Here is a 19808-nt window from a genome sequence, read left to right on the forward strand (position 1 = left end):
AGGTATGTCCCTGTCAGGCAAGGAGGAATTGGTAGGGCTAGGGAACCGTGGTGCACCAAAAAAGTTTCTTTGTTGGTTAAAAAGAAAAAGGAGGCTTATGTTCGGATGAGACGTGAGCACTCGGGTAGTGCACTAGAAAGCTTTAGATTGGCTAAGAGGGAGTTGAAGAGCGAGCTTAGAAGGGCTAAAAGGGGACATGAGAAGACTTTGGCGGATAGGGTTAAAGAGAATCCTAAGGCGTTCTATAGGTATGTCAAGAACAGAAGGTTGGTTAGGGCAAGTTTAGGGCCAGTTATAGATGGCAGAGGGAAGTTATGTGTGGAACCGGAGGAGATTGGTGAAGCATTGAACCAATATTTCTCTTCGGTGTTCACGCAAGGGGACATGAATATAGCTGAGGAGGACACTGGGTTGCAAGGGAGTAGAATAGACAGTATTACAGTTGATAAGGAGGATGTGCAGGATATTCTGGAGGGTCTGAAAATAGATAAATCCCCTGGTCCGGATGGGATTTATCCAAGGATTCTCTGGGAGGCAAGAGAAGTGATTGCAGAGCCTCTGGCTCTGATCTTCAGGTCGTCGTTGGCCTCTGGTATAGTACCAGAAGATTGGAGGTTAGCGAATGTTGTCCCATTGTTTAAGAAGGGGAACAGAGACTTCCCCGGGAATTATAGACCGGTGAGTCTCACTTCTGTTGTCGGCAAGATGTTGGAAAAAATTATAAGGGATAGGATTTATAGTTATTTGGAGAGTAATGAATTGATAGGTGATAGTCAGCATGGTTTTGTGGCAGGTAGGTCGTGCCTTACTAACCTTATTGAGTTTTTTGAGAAAGTGACCAAGGAGGTGGATGGGGGCAAGGCAGTGGACGTGGTATATATGGATTTTAGTAAGGCGTTTGATAAGGTTCACCATGGTAGGCTTCTGCAGAAAATGCAGATGTATGGGATTGGGGGTGATCTAGGAAATTGGATCAGGAATTGGCTAGCGGATAGGAAACAGAGGGTGGTGGTTGATAGTAAATATTCATCATGGAGTGCGGTTACAAGTGGTGTACCTCAGGGATCTGTTTTGGGGCCACTGCTGTTTGTAATATTTATTAATGATCTGGATGAGGGTATAGTTGGGTGGATTAGCAAATTTGCTGATGACACCAAAGTCGGTGGTGTGGTAGACAGTGAGGAAGGGTGTCGTAGTTTGCAGGAAGACTTAGACAGGTTGCAAAGTTGGGCCGAGAGGTGGCGGATGGAGTTTAATGCGGAGAAGTGTGAGGTAATTCACTTTGGTAGGAATAACAGATGTGTTGAGTATAGGGCTAACGGGAGGACTTTGAATAGTGTGGAGGAGCAGAGGGATCTAGGTGTATGTGTGCATAGATCCCTGAAAGTTGGGAATCAAGTAGATAAGGTTGTTAAGAAGGCATATGGTGTCTTGGCGTTTATTGGTAGGGGGATTGAATTTAGGAGTCGTAGCGTTATGTTGCAACTGTACACAACTCTGGTGCGGCCGCACTTGGAGTACTGTGTGCAGTTCTGGTCCCCACATTACAGGAAGGATGTGGAGGCTTTGGAGAGGGTGCAGAGGAGGTTTACCAGGATGTTGCCTGGTATGGAGGGGAGATCCTATGAGGAGAGGCTGAGGGATTTGGGATTGTTTTCGCTGGAAAGGCGGCGGCTAAGAGGGGATCTTATTGAAACATATAAGATGATTAGAGGTTTAGATAGGGTGGATAGTGATAGCCTTTTTCCTCTGATGGAGAAATCCAGCACGAGGGGGCATGGCTTTAAATTGAGGGGGGGTAGTTATAGAACCGATGTCAGGGGTAGGTTCTTTACCCAGAGGGTGGTGAGGGATTGGAATGCCCTGCCAGCATCAGTAGTAAATGCGCCTAGTTTGGGGGCGTTTAAGAGATCCGTAGATAGGTTCATGGACGAAAAGAAATTGGTTTAGGTTGGAGGGTCACAGTTTTTTTTTTTAACTGGTCGGTGCAACATCGTGGGCCGAAGGGCCTGTTCTGCGCTGTAATGTTCTATGTTCTATGTTCTATGTTCTATGAACCGATGGCCTTTGGGTGTGATATTGGCTCCAATTTTGATCTTTGCTCCAACTATCTGTTCTAAATAAATAGGTATAAAACAAATTTTGATTTGAGATTCATTTGTTGACTCCATATCATTGCTACTGATTTCATTCCCCTCCCTGATCATATTTCAGGCTGAACCAGACTTCTGGGCATCAGTTGAGCTTTTGGCCCCATATCCTGTACGCCATAAAGACAGCTTGCTCCTACCTTTATGGCATTGCCTGTTTCTTCTCCCATCTTGGTTCATCTGCTACTGAACCTTCATCTGTTGTGTGATTTCAAGTTAGTTTATTTATTAGTCACAAGTAAGGCTTACATTAACATTGCAATGAAGTTACTGTGAAATTCCCCTCGTCGCCACAGTCTGGCGCCTGTTCGGGTTAATGCACCTAACCAACATGTCTTTCAGAGTGTGGGAGAAAACCGAAGCACCCGGAGGAAACCCACTCAGACATTGTGTAGACTCCGCACAGACAGTGACCCAAGCTGGGAATCGAACCCTGGTCCCTGGCGCTGTGAAGCAGCAGTGCTAACCACTGTGCTACCGTGCCGCAAGAAGAAATTAGAAGTAGCTCTTGGAGCTCAAGGGATATGGGGGGGAAGGCAGGACCAAGATATTGAATTTTATGATCAGCCATGATCAAAATGAATGGCGAAACAGGCACAAAGGGCTGAATGGCCTACCCCTGCTATTTTCTATGTTGTCACCTGCACACTGTTCTCCTGCCCAGCCTCTCGCCCTGCATGCTCTGAACTTAGCTGATCCAAAACTGTGATGCCATATCCTGGCCTGCACCAAGTCCTGCTCAACTGCTACGCTGTCTATCGTGACCTACATTGGTTCCTGACCCCATAATGTTTCCAATTTTTTTTATCCGTGTGTTTAAATCCCCATTACTAACATTTTCCAAATCCCACAGTATCCTTGAGAAGATGCTTCTGAAAACAGATGGGCTTTGCTATTGGCAAAGGATGTGTATTTGAGCTGTGTGTCTTTATCATAACTTATTCAATTTTTCCCTTTTGCAATATCAATGTGGTAGTTTCCCATGAAAACTCGATACGAGCCAGCTTTATAACATTGCCACATAATCTTCTGCTGTTCGTGCCACACAATCTTCCTTTTACTCTGTCCCCGTCAAAACGGAAACACATTTGGATTATTTTCCTAGATGATAATTGTGCTTTGTTGCATTGAAGTTCAACTTCATACTCATTGATTTTGTTATGAGTAAATATTTGTCATCTATCCTGCATTTTCTGTAAGTTACACCCTTAGGAAATGAGTGCTTTTTAAATGTATTTTTAATATCTTTTTTATAATCTTGTGTGCATTATCTTTTTTGTGTTTGGAGCACTGCCTTAATGAATGAATGGCTCAGTGATTTCATTCCCCTCCCTGATCGGACTCACTGCAGGTTCTACTTATGAATTGGTTCTTTTGTGATTTTCCTTCCTTCTGTTTTCCCTCGCATCCCCAAAATATATGGGTACAAATTTAGTCAATTGAAACTGCTCTGAGCTTTTGAACATATGTTGTGTCCATCGGATTGATACTAGAAGGCCACGGAGGCTCAACAAAGTAAGGAACTTTATTAAGGGGATGTGTTCAGTAAGGTTGCAACTCTACTCTGCACAGTTACCCAGGTGAATGCTCAGTCATGCAAAGAGCTCAATTCAGTTTCAACGCTGCTGATAAATCACTACATTTACAACATTTCCTCCCCCCTTGAAATCAAACATCCCCAATAGATTTAAACAAATATAACATGAACAATCAACAATGACCGATAAGTCAGGCGATTTGGAGGTTGTCGTTCTCTGGTTGTCAACAAATCTCAGGCGTCTGCTTCTTGTGGGCCTTTGCTTCTTGGCCCTAGTTGTAACCTCAGCTTTGTATGAATGTCAGTGGTTTTGAGCGGTATCAATGTTGTGACTAAAAGTTGACTGCAATTGAGATGTTTTCCCCAATCACTTTCATCGTGGTTCAGGTTTTCAGAAAGGTTCAGGTCAGAACTCGGCTCAGTTGGATTTGGACTTGCTGCAGGTTCTACTTATGAATCAGTTCTCCCCACCAGCAGTTGGTCCGTATGCCTCCTCCAGATGACGTTGTCTCGGGTTTGGATGGTCTATGAGACAGGTCCAGTTTGTGCTATGATCTTGGCAGGAACCAATTTTTCTCCTATAGCATAGTCACTTGTCCTTGGCGGCAGACAATGTTTCGCTTTGTTTTCCCGCCTTTCGATCTGACCTTGTTGCTTAAGGATTTATTTCGGTTTGATAAGTCAAATGCCTTCTTCAGCAGTAATACTGGAGAAATTTTTGTTGTTGAGTGAGCAATATTCCTGTACCAGTAGGAATTGGTTCAGATGTTTGGTCAATGAACTTTGTTTCCTGGTTGCCTATCCTGTGCTTCATCATTTGCATGAAACATTCTGCTAGTCTGTTCGTAGCAGGATGGTATGGTGTAGACCTAATATGTTGTATTATGTTCTCCTTAAAAAACTTTAAAATTCTTGAGAGGTGAATTATGGTCCATTATCACTCTCCAATTGCTCAGGGAAACTGATTCTACTAAAGGTTTCTTCTAATCTCTCAATTGTCTTTACTGATGATGGCGACTTCTGGCCACTTTGAGCATCGACTGTGATTAGGAACATGTGTCCTTCAGAAGGTCTTGCGTTATTGAGATGCCCCCATTGCCAAGCCTCTTCAGATATTCCCAAAAGTGCAGCGGTGCTAACGGTGACAGTTTTTGCAACTTTATGCAAGAAGAACACGTTCCAGCCTTCTCTATTTCTGCATCCAATCCAAGCCACCAGAAGTAGCTCCTCGCTATCTCTTTCATTCTCTCAATTCTACAGTTGCCCTCGTGTAATTTGTTCAACATTCATCTCAATGGAGGCAGAATGATTACTCTCAGCTCTCAAAGGAGACATTGTGCCTGTACAGAGAACTCCACCCTTTGCTTGTGGAACGGTTTCACATCAGGATTTATTCCTAAGGTCTTGCCTTGGAGCGCCACGTCCATTACCTTGGAGAGTATTGGAGCATTCTTCGTGTACTTCACTTGTTCTGAAGTGACAGTTCAAAGCAGAAAATGCCTTGCTCGAACTGTTGATGAGCTATTGGTCGTGATAGTCGGGAAAGCCCATCTGCATTACGTTGAAGGCAGTGATTGACAATACTTAATGATAGACATGTATGCTGACAACAGCAATGTCCGTCGTTGCATTCTGCTCACTGTCACTGATGGAATTCCTGCACGTGGTCCAAAAATTGTTATTAATCAGTTAATAGTGAGTTTCCTTCCTGTATAAAAATTGCTGGCAACTTTTTATCCCAAAGATAATCCCTAAGGTTTCCTTTTCAATGTCTACATGGTTACTTTCAGCTTTGTTCAATGTTCTGGACACAAACGCAATGGATTTCTTTTCCCCTGACAGCATAATGAGACGCCAACACTTCAATACCATAGAGAGATGCATCAGAAGCAAACTGTAGGGGCAGGTATGGATCAAAATGTGTCAGGGTTATTGATTTGAGCAGCTCCTCCTTGGCTTGCACAGACATGTTATTGATCCAACCATTTCCATTTTTTATTTTGATACAGCAGGTTATGCAACAGTTTTAAAAGTCACAAATTTGGAACAAATATTGTGTAGTAATTCAATAATCCTAGGATGGATCGCAGCTGGTTAACATTGAGGTACAGGTCCCTCTGTGATAACATCGACCTTCAAAGAGATTTGTGAACACCTGTGGCATATCTCATCTGACCCAAATACTCTGCTGAAGACAGGAAAAACGGACGTTTGTCCTTATGGACTCAGTCCATAGTCCTCCAATCTTTGAAGGGTGGTATCCAAATTCTGAAGGTGTTCTTTGTCTTTACCAGTTACCAGAATGTCATCCGGATAACACTGGACTCGACTTAACCTGCTCAAGATTTGGTCCATTGCTCATTGGAACAATGCCGGAATTGATGTGATGCCAGATGGTAATCTTTGGTATTAAAACAACCCTTTAAGTGTCACAATCATCAGAAGCTTTTGCACATTCATTTGTAGGTATGCCTGGTTTAGGTTGATCTTGCTAAAATGTTGGCCACCTGTGAACAGGTCATCAATGAGGCAGAAGCTATTGTTCTACACACACAATACTGAATTTAGTGACTTTGAAGTATCTACGGATCCATCCTTTTTAAGAAACGGTATGAATAATGTAGCCCATTTGCTGATATTGACAAGTTCCAAAACGCCCATCTTCACCAGTCGTTCCAAATCCACCTCTACTTTGGTCGATAACAAAGGGACTCGCCTTGCCTTCAAGCGTTTTGCTTGAATCCCTTCTTTGATCATCAACTTCACCGAGATGTCTTTCATACTTCCCAGTTCACTGTCAAAAATAACTGTTTCTTTAGGATTTTGGTACGGCCTGATTCTGCATTAGTCATATGATTGACTTCGGCCCAATTTAGTCCCATCTTTTACAACCATGTTTGACCCATTATTGCCGGATAATTGCCTTTTGCTATGTGTAAGGACAAATCTGCCATCTGTCTGTTTAGTTGTACAGCTACATCAATGTGGCCCTCCAATGGAACCACTTCACTCGAGTACATCTTCAACACTCTTTCTTAAGGTTTCAGGGGAACGTGTCTTTGTAGGTGATCTCTGGCACCAATGAGACTGCTGCCACAGTGTACACTTCCGTCTTTACTGGCTGTCCATCAGGTAGTGGAGTGACCCAGTATCTGTCCATCACGCCAGCAATGGCTAGCATGTTTAGTGACAATTCATCTTCAGAGTGCGATTGGAATAGTTTCTCTTGCCCTTTTTGCAGAGCATGGACACTTTGTTCGGTTGACATGTTGTTTTATTCTGCTCTTGCCTTTTGCTTGAAGCTTGCATTTTCTTCCAGCATGTGTACTCGATGTGACTGTTCTTTTTTTCACAACTTCCGCATACAATATCCTCGCACCAGTATTCCACTGCTGAATGTCATGCCACAGATGTGTGAAGACAGATGAAGTCTGTGTTTTGAGTTTGAATTTCAAAACTTGAGATGTCGCTTCAGCTGACATTTTGTGAATCCTCATATTCGAACTTGCTAAGCTGCTTTTGCTGCCAGCTTTATTGATGCAGCAAAAAAGTCAGGTTACTTTTGGTTAGCAACCATTTCTGTATTGCCTCGCTTCTCAGACCACAGACCGGTCTGTCCTGGATTGTATCATTTAATACATCAAACTCATACGCTGCAGCCTTTTCAATATAGCCACAAATTGTGCAATTGATTTCCCCCTCTTGATGACATTTGTGAAATCTGAAATTACGCTTTGACAAATCATGGAAATTTTGCAAGCCCACTATTTCAGCCTACGTCTTGGTGTCTGGTTTTGCTGGCTGCACTGCACTCATGACGAGATTAAATGTTTCCAACCCCCTCGCCATTATGCTCATGAACGTGGGAACCCTTGTGTCTTCTGCTACTTCGTTTGCTTGTTTTTAAAAACAAAATGGTGAAACCATCCTGTATAGGAGTCCAATTGCTTCGCGTTTGTCAAAGAATCCCATGGCGCCAAAGCTCCCACTATTTTCTTCCTGTGGAACTGTGTGCGACGTGTTTTCAGCAGCTACCTTGCTTTTCCCTTTTAAAACTAGGCACAGCCCGAGCTTCTGCCTGTTTTCTTGAACACCCCTAGTTCTATAATTGCTTTGGCAGAGCAATTATTCCTGGCACCCACCGAGCCCATTCTGTCTGGAAGACCCAGAGAGCTCTTTTTTTTTTCGAAGTCCCTTTTTCTTGACCTTGTGACGATTTATGTTTCCTCCCAGGCGGCTAGCAAGCATTGTTTGACATCCTCGTCGCCAGTTTTTGTTATGTCCACAGGATTGATGCTTGGAGGCCACGGAGGTTCAACAAACTAAGGAGCTTTATTAAGATGTGTTCAGTACTGGCTGCAAACCTACTCTGCGCAGTTATCTGCCTGAACGATCAACAGTGTCACTTCTGGTGATGTCGTCATTATCTTAAAGTGCTTAATTCAGCTTCCATGCTGCTGATAAGAAATTACTAAGTACTCAACAATATGTGCATTGTTATTCACTTTGAGCACTTCTGGGGACTGGTAATACTTGCTATTACTTTGATCTCATGAGCAAATTGATTTGTGTTGATACTCCTTTTGTATCGAGAGGCGAAAATAAGATAACCATTGAAGGATCACCAATGTTGCAGCTACAAATCGATTAAGAATGCAAATTTCTGTCTGTCGATGTCCACTCTGTACAGATGTTGCCTACTAAACATGTTACAGCTAGTATTTACATATGAGCCTCTTTTTTAAACAAATTATCCCAGTCTTGTAATCCTGACTGGTTATGACATGTCCATGATTAGATCTTAGTTATTTCAAGGTGTCAGCTGCAGAAATGGAAAAGATAACTCGGGAGGTTTTGGGAACTCCCTATTTACATTTTCTTTGTCCCCATGGTAGCTATAAGGCATCACATTTTTTTAAAAAAAAAACCTGGATGGTTTTGCAGCTCCTGAAAGGTCCTGCTTTATGCACTAAAGGAGCTTTTTAAAAATCTGTTTTAAAGCTACCCAACCTTATTAACACACTATTCTGTAATAAATGGATGGATTGGCGCGATTGGTAATTGGAGCATTTTTGACCATTGAACTGCCAGTATAATCAAACTGCATATGCACAATGTGGATATTCGCTTTCTTTTAAGAAAAAATAAACTGTTCAGTCCCAGACGAAGCTTTTAAATCTGAACTGGTTTACTATGAAGGCAGCAGTGGTTTACTATGAAGGCAGCAGGAGAAGAGGCAAGGTGCTGAATCATATCTTAAGTCAGTAATGGAACAGTTAAGAAACACTAACTGTTCCAGTTAAGCATGAATGCATGTTTTTTTGATGTGTAAAAGGAATGTCTGATGAATTGGGGAAAGTTCACTTTATTTGACACACTTTTTACCCATCAGCCACCTATTACTTTGAAAAGTTTTTAATTTTCGAAACCAAAAGCATCAAGTTTTTACTTCTGTGGTGACGGGCATTTTTCATTGTATTTCTCTCTGCAGCTTCTCCAGTAACATTTTGTTACAAGGATTATTTGCACGTGAATTGGAGCACCATTTTTTAAAACAGGAGCCAAAGCTTTTACTCTGATGGCTGACCCAGAATTGCCTGACACTGGCAAGCCCTCTGCTGGCTAATGCACAGCAGTACGCCATTAGTAAAGCTGCTCCAAATTGTGGTGCTGGTAAACCAGGCTGTCTAGGATGAGTGACATCCCCTTGTGGACACTAACAACCTTGGAGGAAGCTGGGATCCATAATGGTGGCCTTGGAGAGCAAGAATAAAGAATCGAACCAAGGAAGAGTCAGATTTCCCAGTTCACACACCAGAAAAAATGTATAATATCTAAAAGTTAATATCTTGTAAAAGTGCTTCTTCCTCTTGTTTTTTTTTGGTTAACCAGTAAAGTGTTAAACTGAAATACAAATCTGCTATTTCTTTTCTTTTGGGGGTTCTTGCTAAGTGTGGATTTCAGGTTATAAATTGCTGGATTGCCAATTTGGTTGTAGGATGCAAACTGAGTATATTTCTAATAGCAATGAAATGAAGGTGCTTTCATGCTTGAATCTGACTTGCAATTCCAATAGCCGACGAGCTTATTCAGCTGTAGAAGAGTAGGTCTACCATGAACAGCTATAACAGAATGAGTGTTTGTTCACATTTTCTCAAATATTCTTTCGCTTTCTGCTGTGTGCCTTTGTGCACTATCCTTTCATGCTGATTTCAAATACAGCTTTCATCACTCATTCTGACCATTAGTTATAGAGGTTATCCCTCACCTTATCGAGCCCTAAACTCTAGAACTCCTTTTTGACATTTCTCTGCCTCTGTTTCCTGCACAAGGCACTCCTTAAAAAGTGCTCTCTTTCGGCCAAGCTTTTGGTCCTTTGATCTCCTTATCTGGTTTGGTGTCATATTTTGTTTCCTAAAACTCTTGCGAAGAAGCTTGGGATGTTTTATACATTTAAAGCACTATGCAAATACAATATTTTATTAGAGGAAATAGTGAAGGGAGACATCATGAAGGTATCTAAATATGAAGATGTTTAGATAAAAGCAAAAAAAAACACATGACAGCAATTTGAGAAGCAGTGAATTCACCCCTTGTTCTCCAAATCCACACCACCAAAAACAGATCGACTTGTCACTTCTGATTTGCTGCTAACTGAACTTGTCTTCATACAAGTTAACTACCATGTTTGCCTCTAGAGTGAAAAGCATCTGTAGTGTCTTTAGGACATAAGGCACTATGTAACTATGAAGTGTCTTTAGGATACATGGCACAATATAAATCAGGGTTATTTTTTAATTGTTTCCACTTTAAAGACAGAAAACTCAGTGCTAACTACACTGCACAGTTAAAATAGTAATTTTACTCTTTACTGAGTCATGGGGGACGGACCATGCAAAGGTTAGTTGACCTTGGGTGGGATTTTCCAGTTTTCGGGCGAGTGTGGTCGGAAAATTCCACCCAGGAGGTTAATTCGGATGAATGCTTCACTAGGGATATAGTACAGGAGGGAGGGCTTTAGATTTCTGAGACATCTGGCTGGGACCTGTACAAGGCGGACAGGTTGCACCTGAACTGAAATGGGACCAGCGTCCTTGCAGGGAGGTTTGCTAGTGCTGTTGAGGAGGGGTTAGGTTCAGCAGGGGGATATGCACAGCCAAAATTAGAGATAACAAAAAACCAAGGAGCAGTAATCACATTGCTGGGAGTGTCCCATAGGCCCCCTTACAGTCTGAGAGAAATAGAAGGGAAGATATGCAGGCAAATTTCGGAGAAATGTGGAAGTAATAGGATAGTGATAGTGGGGGACTTCAACTTCCCCAACATTAACTGGGGTAATCATAGCGTGAAAGGTTTAGAGGGAGTGGAATTCTTAGTGCGGTTCGGGAGAATCTTTAAGCCAATATGTAGAAGGTCCCACAAGAGAGGGAGCAGTCCTGGATTTAATTTCAAGCTGGGCAAGATGTTGAAGTATCAATGGGGGAGCATTTTGCAGTCAGTGATCATAACTCCATTAGTAACAAGATTGTTATTGAAAAGGACAAGAGTGGGCCTGAAATCAAAGTTTTAAAAAGAAAATGTTTAAAGTTTATTTATTAAACTTTATTACTTTTTCACAGAGGGTGGTGAGTGTCTAGAGCAAGCTGCCAGAGGTAGTAGTAGAGACGGGTACAAATTTGTCTTTTAAAAAGCATTTAGACAATTACATGGGTGAGATGGGTATAGAGGAATATGGGCCAAATGTGGGCAATTGGGATTAGCTTAGGGGTTTTAAAAAAAGGGAGGCATGGACAAGTTGGGTCGAAGGGCCTGTTTCCATGGTGTAATCCTCTATGACTCTATTAGTCACAAGTAGACTTGCATTTACTGTGAAAATCCCCTTCATATTGAAATATACTTCAAACTTCATATTGAAATAGGAATTCCTGAGATGGATCTGTAATGTTTGTAGCAGATTTTTTACTGTTTGAATCAGCAATGTAAAACTAGTATCAAACCTGGCCTCGCATGGTTTCCAGACTAAGTCCATGTACTCCTCTCGTGCTTTACTGCATCACTATACAGGATACCCTAACGGACTTTTATTTTACTTGGCGACTCGCCTTTTGTGTTTTAAAAAATATATATATATGGATCCAGATTTCATTTAATTCCATTTTCTTGTTCAGAAACTATAATCTGTTCTGTAAAGACATATGACCTATGTACTTTGCAGTGCAGCACTCTAGTGTTTAATTGTAACCCACGGCTCTATGATCTCTCAGAAGTCAGCAAGTGGAAAATGGACCACACCCATGGTTATAGAATGAATTGCCAGTTGTAAGACAAGTGGTTTACCATGCTGTGCACCTCTGTTTACAACAGATTAAATGTTTAAGAACTAATGTGTATTTGTGGACTGACTCACTGTGCCACTGAACAATAGGGTGCACATCTTGTGGTAGTGTAGCAAAGGCTTCAGAATGGGCTGTCTGCCTGTTCCTTTGCTTACAGATGAAACAGACTTTCTTTGGGAGCAGTGAAGCAAATTTTAGAATTGCGTTTTATCTTGTCACGTATATTTCCCCTAATTCAGATTTAACATCCCTGGCTGGAAAAAAAACATATCAGGCTCTTGAGAAATACATACTGAAACTTTTACGACATCAGGAATGTGAATAATTCGGTGTTTCCGATTTTAGAACTGTGTGCCAGTAGAGAATTTTATAGCATAGAAGTGGGATTAGATGGTTTTATTAGGAGAAACACCTGGTGGACCAAGTTGTTTGTTTCTGTGCTGTAGGTTGTTTGTTTCTGTGCTGTAGGTTGTTTGTTTCTGTGCTGTAGGTTGTTGTTTCTGTGCTGTAGGTTGAACTATACATTTCGCTGTGCAAGTCCAAGGTAATACAGAATGACCAGTGAAGTGCTAATTGCTGTGATTTTTATATATTTATTGCTAAATTATCCAAAGGCAAATCGATTGTTTGCTTTAATTTTTTTTATGAACTAACAACTATTGATTACATTATATTCGTTTTGATTTCTCATGCCCCGAAAAGAGATTCATTGGATAGGGTGATTCGATTGAAAGGACCATGTAATTTGTTAGGGTAGCTGGAAAAATTGTGGCCTGTTTGAGCAGAGTGGAATCGAGAGTGATGTTGGAGAGTTTGATGGAATTAAGGGTGTAAAGGGCGGCATGGACAAGTTGGGCCTTGACTCTGACACTATAAATCATGCGGTCCCTAGTTTCTGCGGTTAATACTCACACTTCAGTCTTGGACTTGTTCTGTTTTGATGTAAAATTAAACATTCTCATTTCTTTCTATGCTAAATGCAATAGTGGGAAATATTTTGCTACATGGTACATTTTTTAATTTGACTACTGTAAATTACGTTTGCTACTGGCCTATCTTAATATTTTACCCAAATTGGTGGCACAGTGGTTAGCGCTGCTCCCTCTCAGCGCCAAGGACCTGGGTTCAATTCCCAGCTTGGGTCACTGTTTGTGCGGAGTCTGCACATTCTCCCCGTGTCTGCATGGGTTTCCTCCAGATGCTCCAGTTTCCTCCCACAGTCCGAAAGGTGTTCTGGTTAGGTGCACTGGCCAAGCTAAATTCTCCCTCATTGTACCTGAACAGGTGCCTAAGTGTGGCGACTAGGGGATTTTCACTGACTTCATTGCAGTGTTAATGTAAGCCTACTTGTGACACTAATGAATAAATAATTTCCTGAGCTACCTCTTTGTATGGTTATGTTGATGAAACAAATTTTCTGATCTAAATTGAAAGCAATAACAGTTCCAATACTAAAAATTGAGCACCCCACTAAAAAGAAAATTCCCAAATCCTCCCTGCCGATTCTTATAACTAGGACCAGTTTTCTCCTGCTACCAATTTTTTCATTCTCTGATCGGAGTCTTGGGTTTTCTTAGGATGTCACTTCTTCAGCAGGGAAGTTAAGGAAGTTCATTATTTTGGGCCTTATCTCTTTGAATCCATATTGACTGCTGTTTACAAAATTATTGTACATATCACATTTACTCCTGATCACTTCCAATGTTGTACATGTTAGTGAAGTAGTCTGGGTCTGCAGTTACCTTCTGTTTAACATCTTTTTTGAAAAAGGGCACTGTTTTGTCTGTTTCTAATTTACTGGTATCTCCCCAACTCCCTCACAAACCTGTTTAAAAGATGTACAGATCTCCTCCCTGTCAGTCTTGATAAGTGTATCACTCAAGACCTTGAGCATTTTTTTGATCAGTGGACAATTTTTTTTTTTGCATCTTTTTTGTCGTGTCTGTTTATACCCAACAATCCTGCACAAAGGTTTCATTTCTTTTTTGAGTGCCTCTCTCTGGTGTCTCTTTAATTTTTATTTTGTTGGTTCTCTCGACTGCATCTCAGTCGCTGCCGTTTTTAAAATAACTTCTCATTCTGATTTTTAAGAGAGTTTCACTACAACCTCACAGCGCCAGGGGACCCAGGTTCAATTCTGGCCTTGAGTGACTGTGTGGAGTTCTCCCCGTATCTGCGTTGGTTTCCTGCGGGTGCTCCGGTTTTCTCCCACAGTCCAAAGATGTGCAGGTTAGGTTGATTGGCCATGGTAAATTTCCCCTTAGTGTCAGGGGGATTAGCAGGGTAAATATGTGGGGTTACGGGGATAGGGCCTGGGTGGGATTGTTGTTGGTGCAAACTTGATGGGCTTCCTTCTACACTGTATGGATTCTATTATTCTTAGCCCAGCACACTCCCAGTTTAATTTTTCTTCCCTTTTTAAAGTTAGCCATCCTGTACTGCTGTTTCACATTGCTTTGAGGTTTTTGGCAATCAAGTAGCACATTTCACTGAAAATAAGTTTGTGGTTACTTTTACTCCTAAATATTGTAGCTCCTGATTGCACAAGGCTCTCTCTTGGGCTCTCTTGTGGTTTTTTTTTTATCTCTGGCATCCTAGTGGCGTCTGTACATTTCCAGATCACTATAAAAGATTGTGAAAGCCCTCTTGAGCAGTGCTTGCACTGTTTGACTGGAAATCAAGGCACTGTTGTTAAGTTAATTATTTCTGCACATGGGCAATAAATTTGCAATCAGGCCCAGTTAACGCAGTTGTTGAGAATCATCGCTCATGATTTCACGCACAAGGGATCTGGGACCTGTCTGGTTGGTACGAGGTTATTTTCCTGCAAATTTTGATGGCTGCTGAAATGGTCCATCAGGGCCACTTTATTAGACATTGTCATTTGTTAAACTTGTTCCAGCTGCGTACGGCCGTACCGGTGAATTTCAAAAACAACAACAATACAGCCACGGAGGTAATTAATGATTCTTCGTTTTTAGGGAACAAATCCTCCGTGTGAAAGCAGAGGAAGATAAAATTCCCTTGCTTCTAGTGGGTAACAAGTCCGATTTGGAAGATCGGAGGCAAGTGTCTGTTGATGAAGCAAGGAGCAAAGCGGAAGAGTGGGGCGTCCAGTATGTTGAGACTTCAGCTAAAACAAGAGCCAATGTAGATAAGGTAATTCATTTTATTTGTATAATTTCTCCATATAAATATTAAAAATGGTGAAATCTGAAATATTTTAATGTACTGCGGATGTAATATTTCCACAGGAATTCCAGCTGAAATTTCATTCTGCTGAGGGATTATTACATTATCAAATATTGTAACCTATCTATTGCCAACATTTTTAAATTTCAGTGATAACATTACAAACTATTTGTGTTCAGTGAAGATTTTGCTTGTATGATTTTGGAAATGCATTGGAATAAAAGAATGACCAGGGTGGGGTTAGGGCCGGTCAAGGACAGTAGTGGGAACTTGTGTATGGAGTCAGTGGAGATAGGCGAGGTGATGAATGAATACTTTTCTTCAGTGTTCACCAAGGAGAGGGGCCATGTTTTTGAGGAAGAGAAGGTGCTACAGGCTAATAGGCTGGAGGAAATAGATGTTCAGAGGGAGGATGTCCTGGCAGTTTTGAATAAACTGAAGGTCGATAAGTCCCCTGGGCCTGATGAAATATATCCTAGGATTCTTTGGGAGGCAAGGGATGAGATTGCAGAGCCTTTGGCTTTGATCTTTGGGTCCTCGCTGTCCACGGGGATGGTGCCAGAGGACTGGAGAATGGCGAATGTTGTTCCTCTGTTTAAGAAAGGGAATAGAAATGACCCTGGTAATTATAGACCGGTTAGTCTTACTTCTGTGGTTGGTAAATTGATGGAAAAGGTCCTTAGGGATGTGATTTACGACCATTTGGAAAGATGCGGATTAATCCGGGATAGTCAGCACGGATTCGTGAAGGGCAAGTCGTGCCTCACAAATTTGATAGAATTTTTTGAGGAGGTAACTAAGTGTGTTGATGAAGGTAGGGCAGTTGATGTCATATACATGGATTTTAGTAAGGCGTTTGATAAGGTCCCCCATGGTCGGCTTGTGATGAAAGTGAGGAGGTGTGGGATAGAGGGAAAGTTGGCTGATTGGATAGGTAACTGGCTGTCTGATCGAAGACAGAGGGTGGTGGTGGATGGAAAATTTTCGGACTGGAGGCAGGTTGCTAGCGGAGTGCCACAGGGATCAGTGCTTGGTCCTCTGCTCTTTGTGATTTTTATTAATGACTTAGAGGAGGGGGCTGAAGGGTGGATCAGTAAATTTGCTGATGACACCAAGATTGGTGGAGTAGTGGATGAGGTGGAGGGTTGTTGTAGGCTGCAAAGAGACATGGATAGGATGCAAAGCTGGGCTGAAAAATGGCAAATGGAGTTTAACCCTGATAAATGTGAGGTGATTCATTTTGGTAGGACTAATTTAAATGTGGATTACAGGGTCAAAGGTAGTGTTCTGAAGACTGTGGAGGAACAGAGATCTTAGGGTCCATATCCACAGATCTCTAAAGGTTGCCAGTCAAGTGGATAGAGCTGTGAAGAAGGCCTATAGTGTGTTAGCTTTTATTAACAGGGGGTTGGAGTTTAAGAGCCGTGGGGTTATGCTGCAACTGGACAGGACCTTGGTGAGACCACATTTGGAATATTGTGTGCAGTTCTGGTCACCTCACTATAAGAAGGATGTGGAAGCGCTGGAAAGAGTGCAGAGGAGATTTACCAGGATGCTGCCTGGTTTGGAGGGTAGGTCTTATGAGGAAAGGTTGAGGGAGCTGGGGCTATTCTCTCTGGAGCGGAGGAGGCTGAGGGGAGACGTAACAGAGGTTTATAAAATGATGAAGGGGATAGATAGAGTGAATGTTCAAAGACTATTTCCTCGGGTGGATGGAGCTATTACAAGGGGGCATAACTATAGGGTTCGTGGTGGGAGATATAGGAAGGATATCAGAGGTAGGTTCTTTACGCAGAGTGTGGCTGGGGTGTGGAATGGACTGCCTGCAGTGATAGTGGAGTCAGACACTTTAGGAACATTTAAGCGGTTATTGGATAGACACATGGAGCACACCAGGATGATAGGGAGTGGGATAGCTTGATCTTGGTTTCAGAGAAAGCTCGGCACAACATCGTGGGCCGAAGGGCCTGTTCTGTGCTGTACTGTTCTATGGACAATTTTTGGGATTTTTAATTGCTGTTTTTTAATAAAATTCATATTTATGATTTCCTTAGGTATTTTTTGACCTGATGAGAGAAGTTCGAGCAAAGAAAATGTCAGAAAACAAGGACAAAAATGGGAAGAAGAGCACCCGGAACAAAAAGAGCTTCCGAGAACGATGCTGCATACTGTGATTAATTATTTTTTGGTGGGGGGGGGATCAATTGGCAGCAATTTGAACTTGGGCACTTAACATTCATTTAGCCACTCAATTTGTTTATAATCAATCACTGTTTATTTTATAGTAAAATGGTGTTTATTCAAAGCATTGAGTAATGTTAGGTTCATTACCAATGCAATGCTCCTTGAACTATAGAGTGAGCTGTATCCTTTGGACCTACTTGTAGGATTTGTATTTCTTTGCCATTTTTTTTACAGACACCTTTAGTTTTGCGCAACTGTTCTTATCAAGCAGTAACATGCCTCCAGCTTCCATGTAGATCTCTGGATTCCCTTGTCCAGTTAATTGCTAATTATTCATAACCTCTCCTTTCAAAATCAGTTTGGGCAGTAATTAAAGGGCAGATTTCTAATGCATCAAAAGCAAACTGCAGGTTTATAAAAGGCAGCATGTTGAAACTGTTATAATGCAGGGTGTTCAAAGTTTAATTTGTCTTTTAATGTGAAGACCTTGTTTAAATGACACTTGATAAACTAGTTTGAACACTCTGATCCTCTTTATATAGCACCATATGTGGTCTTGAAGTACAGCTAAACTCAACTTGTGCCATTCATTGGAGGGAGAGGGGAATGATTTAAAAACCTAGCCTTCTGGCTGCTTGTTAATAAGTCAGATTTATTGAAGCAACTACTAGCATTAACAAAGTCCAGAGAAGTAATTTCCCATGTACAGTATGATCATTTTCTGCTATTCTTGCTCATTAAGTTGTAACAGATTGGAGGTACATTCTCCACAAAATTAAACATCTAGTGTAATTAACCAACTGAAAAAAAAATTCTCTGTGGGTTATTTTAGATCAAATCCTTTCACTAGCACAACAACCTCCTTCTCCCCCAACTCACCCACCCACCCAATCACGGTTTTGATATTTTGCGCCCAATAATATAAGTAACTGACAGTGAAGGGATCTATTTCACTGTTTCATAAGCCCATCGTGTTGCATTCTCTACCTCCCATGTGGTGTATTAAAAGTGCTGGCGTTCAAGATCTGATGCACAAACACATCATTGGCACTGAAGAGTATTCCATGTCTACTCAGCAGATCAGCGGGTACATTAGTAAGGAGTTGGACTGTGTGCTTGTCTGTCCCTTTGGTAAAGCATTGGCATGAAGAAAATAACTTTGAATATTTGTAGGAGCAAATACCGTGAATGACTTGAGCACACATGAAACACAGTAGCAATCATAGGTTTAGAGTTCAGAGTTTTTTTTTACAAAGTCCTTTACGGTCTTGTGGTAACAGAAAATTAATGAAAAAAAAATCCAATTCTTTCAGATGTTTTTAAGAATACAAAGTTGACCCGTGTGAAATGGACCAATATCTCGCACTGATTTTTAGACATTTGTAAAGAAATGAGATTTGGATGGTGTTAGTTTTTATGTAGTATCATGTGAATGATTTGTACAAACCTTGGGTTAATACTGACTTGTGTTTTTAAAGACCGATTTCTGGATGGAGGTAGATTGTTAGTGTAGTTAATGCATTAAAACACTAGGTTATTGGGACAGTACAGCAATTGATTTTTCTACATTTGCCTTAACATAAATTGCATGTAATATGAACTTCACTTTTTTTCTTTGGTTGTAGATAATGTAACTAATTGAACCTTTGTGATTTAATGCAGCATTTATTTTGTTGAGCTGAAGGGGTTAGGGGTTCTTTGCCAGTAATTAACTGTGGTATTGTATTTGCCAAAAACTAATAGTTACCCAGATTGTTTACATTGCTTAACAAAACTAATAAAAGTTTCCAGATCGAGACAAAACTAATGTCATCATGAAAATGTGAAATATTTTGACATGAATTATGAATAAAGCCAATAGCATAACTTGACTAATCTCTTGTCTCCAGCATTCCTTGAAACTAATTTTAGGATTTAAAAAAAAAATAGTGTACTAAAATACTATTTTCATGTCCTGGGATCTGTTTAAAATCTGATACTTTTCCCACTTCTCCCTAATAGATGGAAAGATACTCCAGAAAGGGAGTCTGGCCAATCTGGTAAATTCTTAAGTATGAGTTCAGTCCTCATTTAAAATCTCTGGTCAGCAGGATGGCTGGAGTGAAAAATAGAAATGGTGCTATGGCCTGACTGGGCTGGCACAATGGCTAGCACTGCTGCCTCACAGCACCAGGGACCTGGGTTCAATTGCGGCCTCTGGTCATTGTCTATGTGGAGTTTGCACATTCTCCCCGTGTCTGCATGGGTTTCCTCAGGGTGCTCCGGTTTCCTCCCACGGTCTGAAGATGTGCGGGTTAGGTTGGTTGGCCATGCTAAATTGACCCTAGTGTCAGGGGATTAGCAGGGTAAATATATGGGGTTACAGGAATAGGGCCCGGGTGGGATTGTGGTCAGTGTAGACCCAATGGA

General features: G+C 41.4%; 1 protein-coding gene across 2 annotated transcripts in view; it reads left to right on the forward strand.

The window, feature by feature from the left end:
* The window catches only part of ralba (v-ral simian leukemia viral oncogene homolog Ba (ras related)), a 72256-nt gene extending 52986 nt beyond the window's left edge, over window positions 1-19270 (forward strand). For both annotated transcript variants that reach the window (XM_078227920.1, XM_078227921.1), the window contains 2 exons: window positions 15005-15182; window positions 17270-19270. In XM_078227920.1, the coding sequence (XP_078084046.1) occupies window positions 15005-15182; window positions 17270-17389 (298 nt within the window). In that variant the 3' untranslated portion in view covers window positions 17390-19270. The remainder of the gene's footprint in view (window positions 1-15004; window positions 15183-17269) is intronic.
* Window positions 19271-19808: the final 538 nt, after the last annotated feature.

The sequence above is a fragment of the Mustelus asterias genome, chromosome 14 (genome assembly GCF_964213995.1).
Source record: "Mustelus asterias chromosome 14, sMusAst1.hap1.1, whole genome shotgun sequence".
In the NCBI taxonomy this organism is placed as follows: domain Eukaryota; kingdom Metazoa; phylum Chordata; class Chondrichthyes; order Carcharhiniformes; family Triakidae; genus Mustelus; species Mustelus asterias.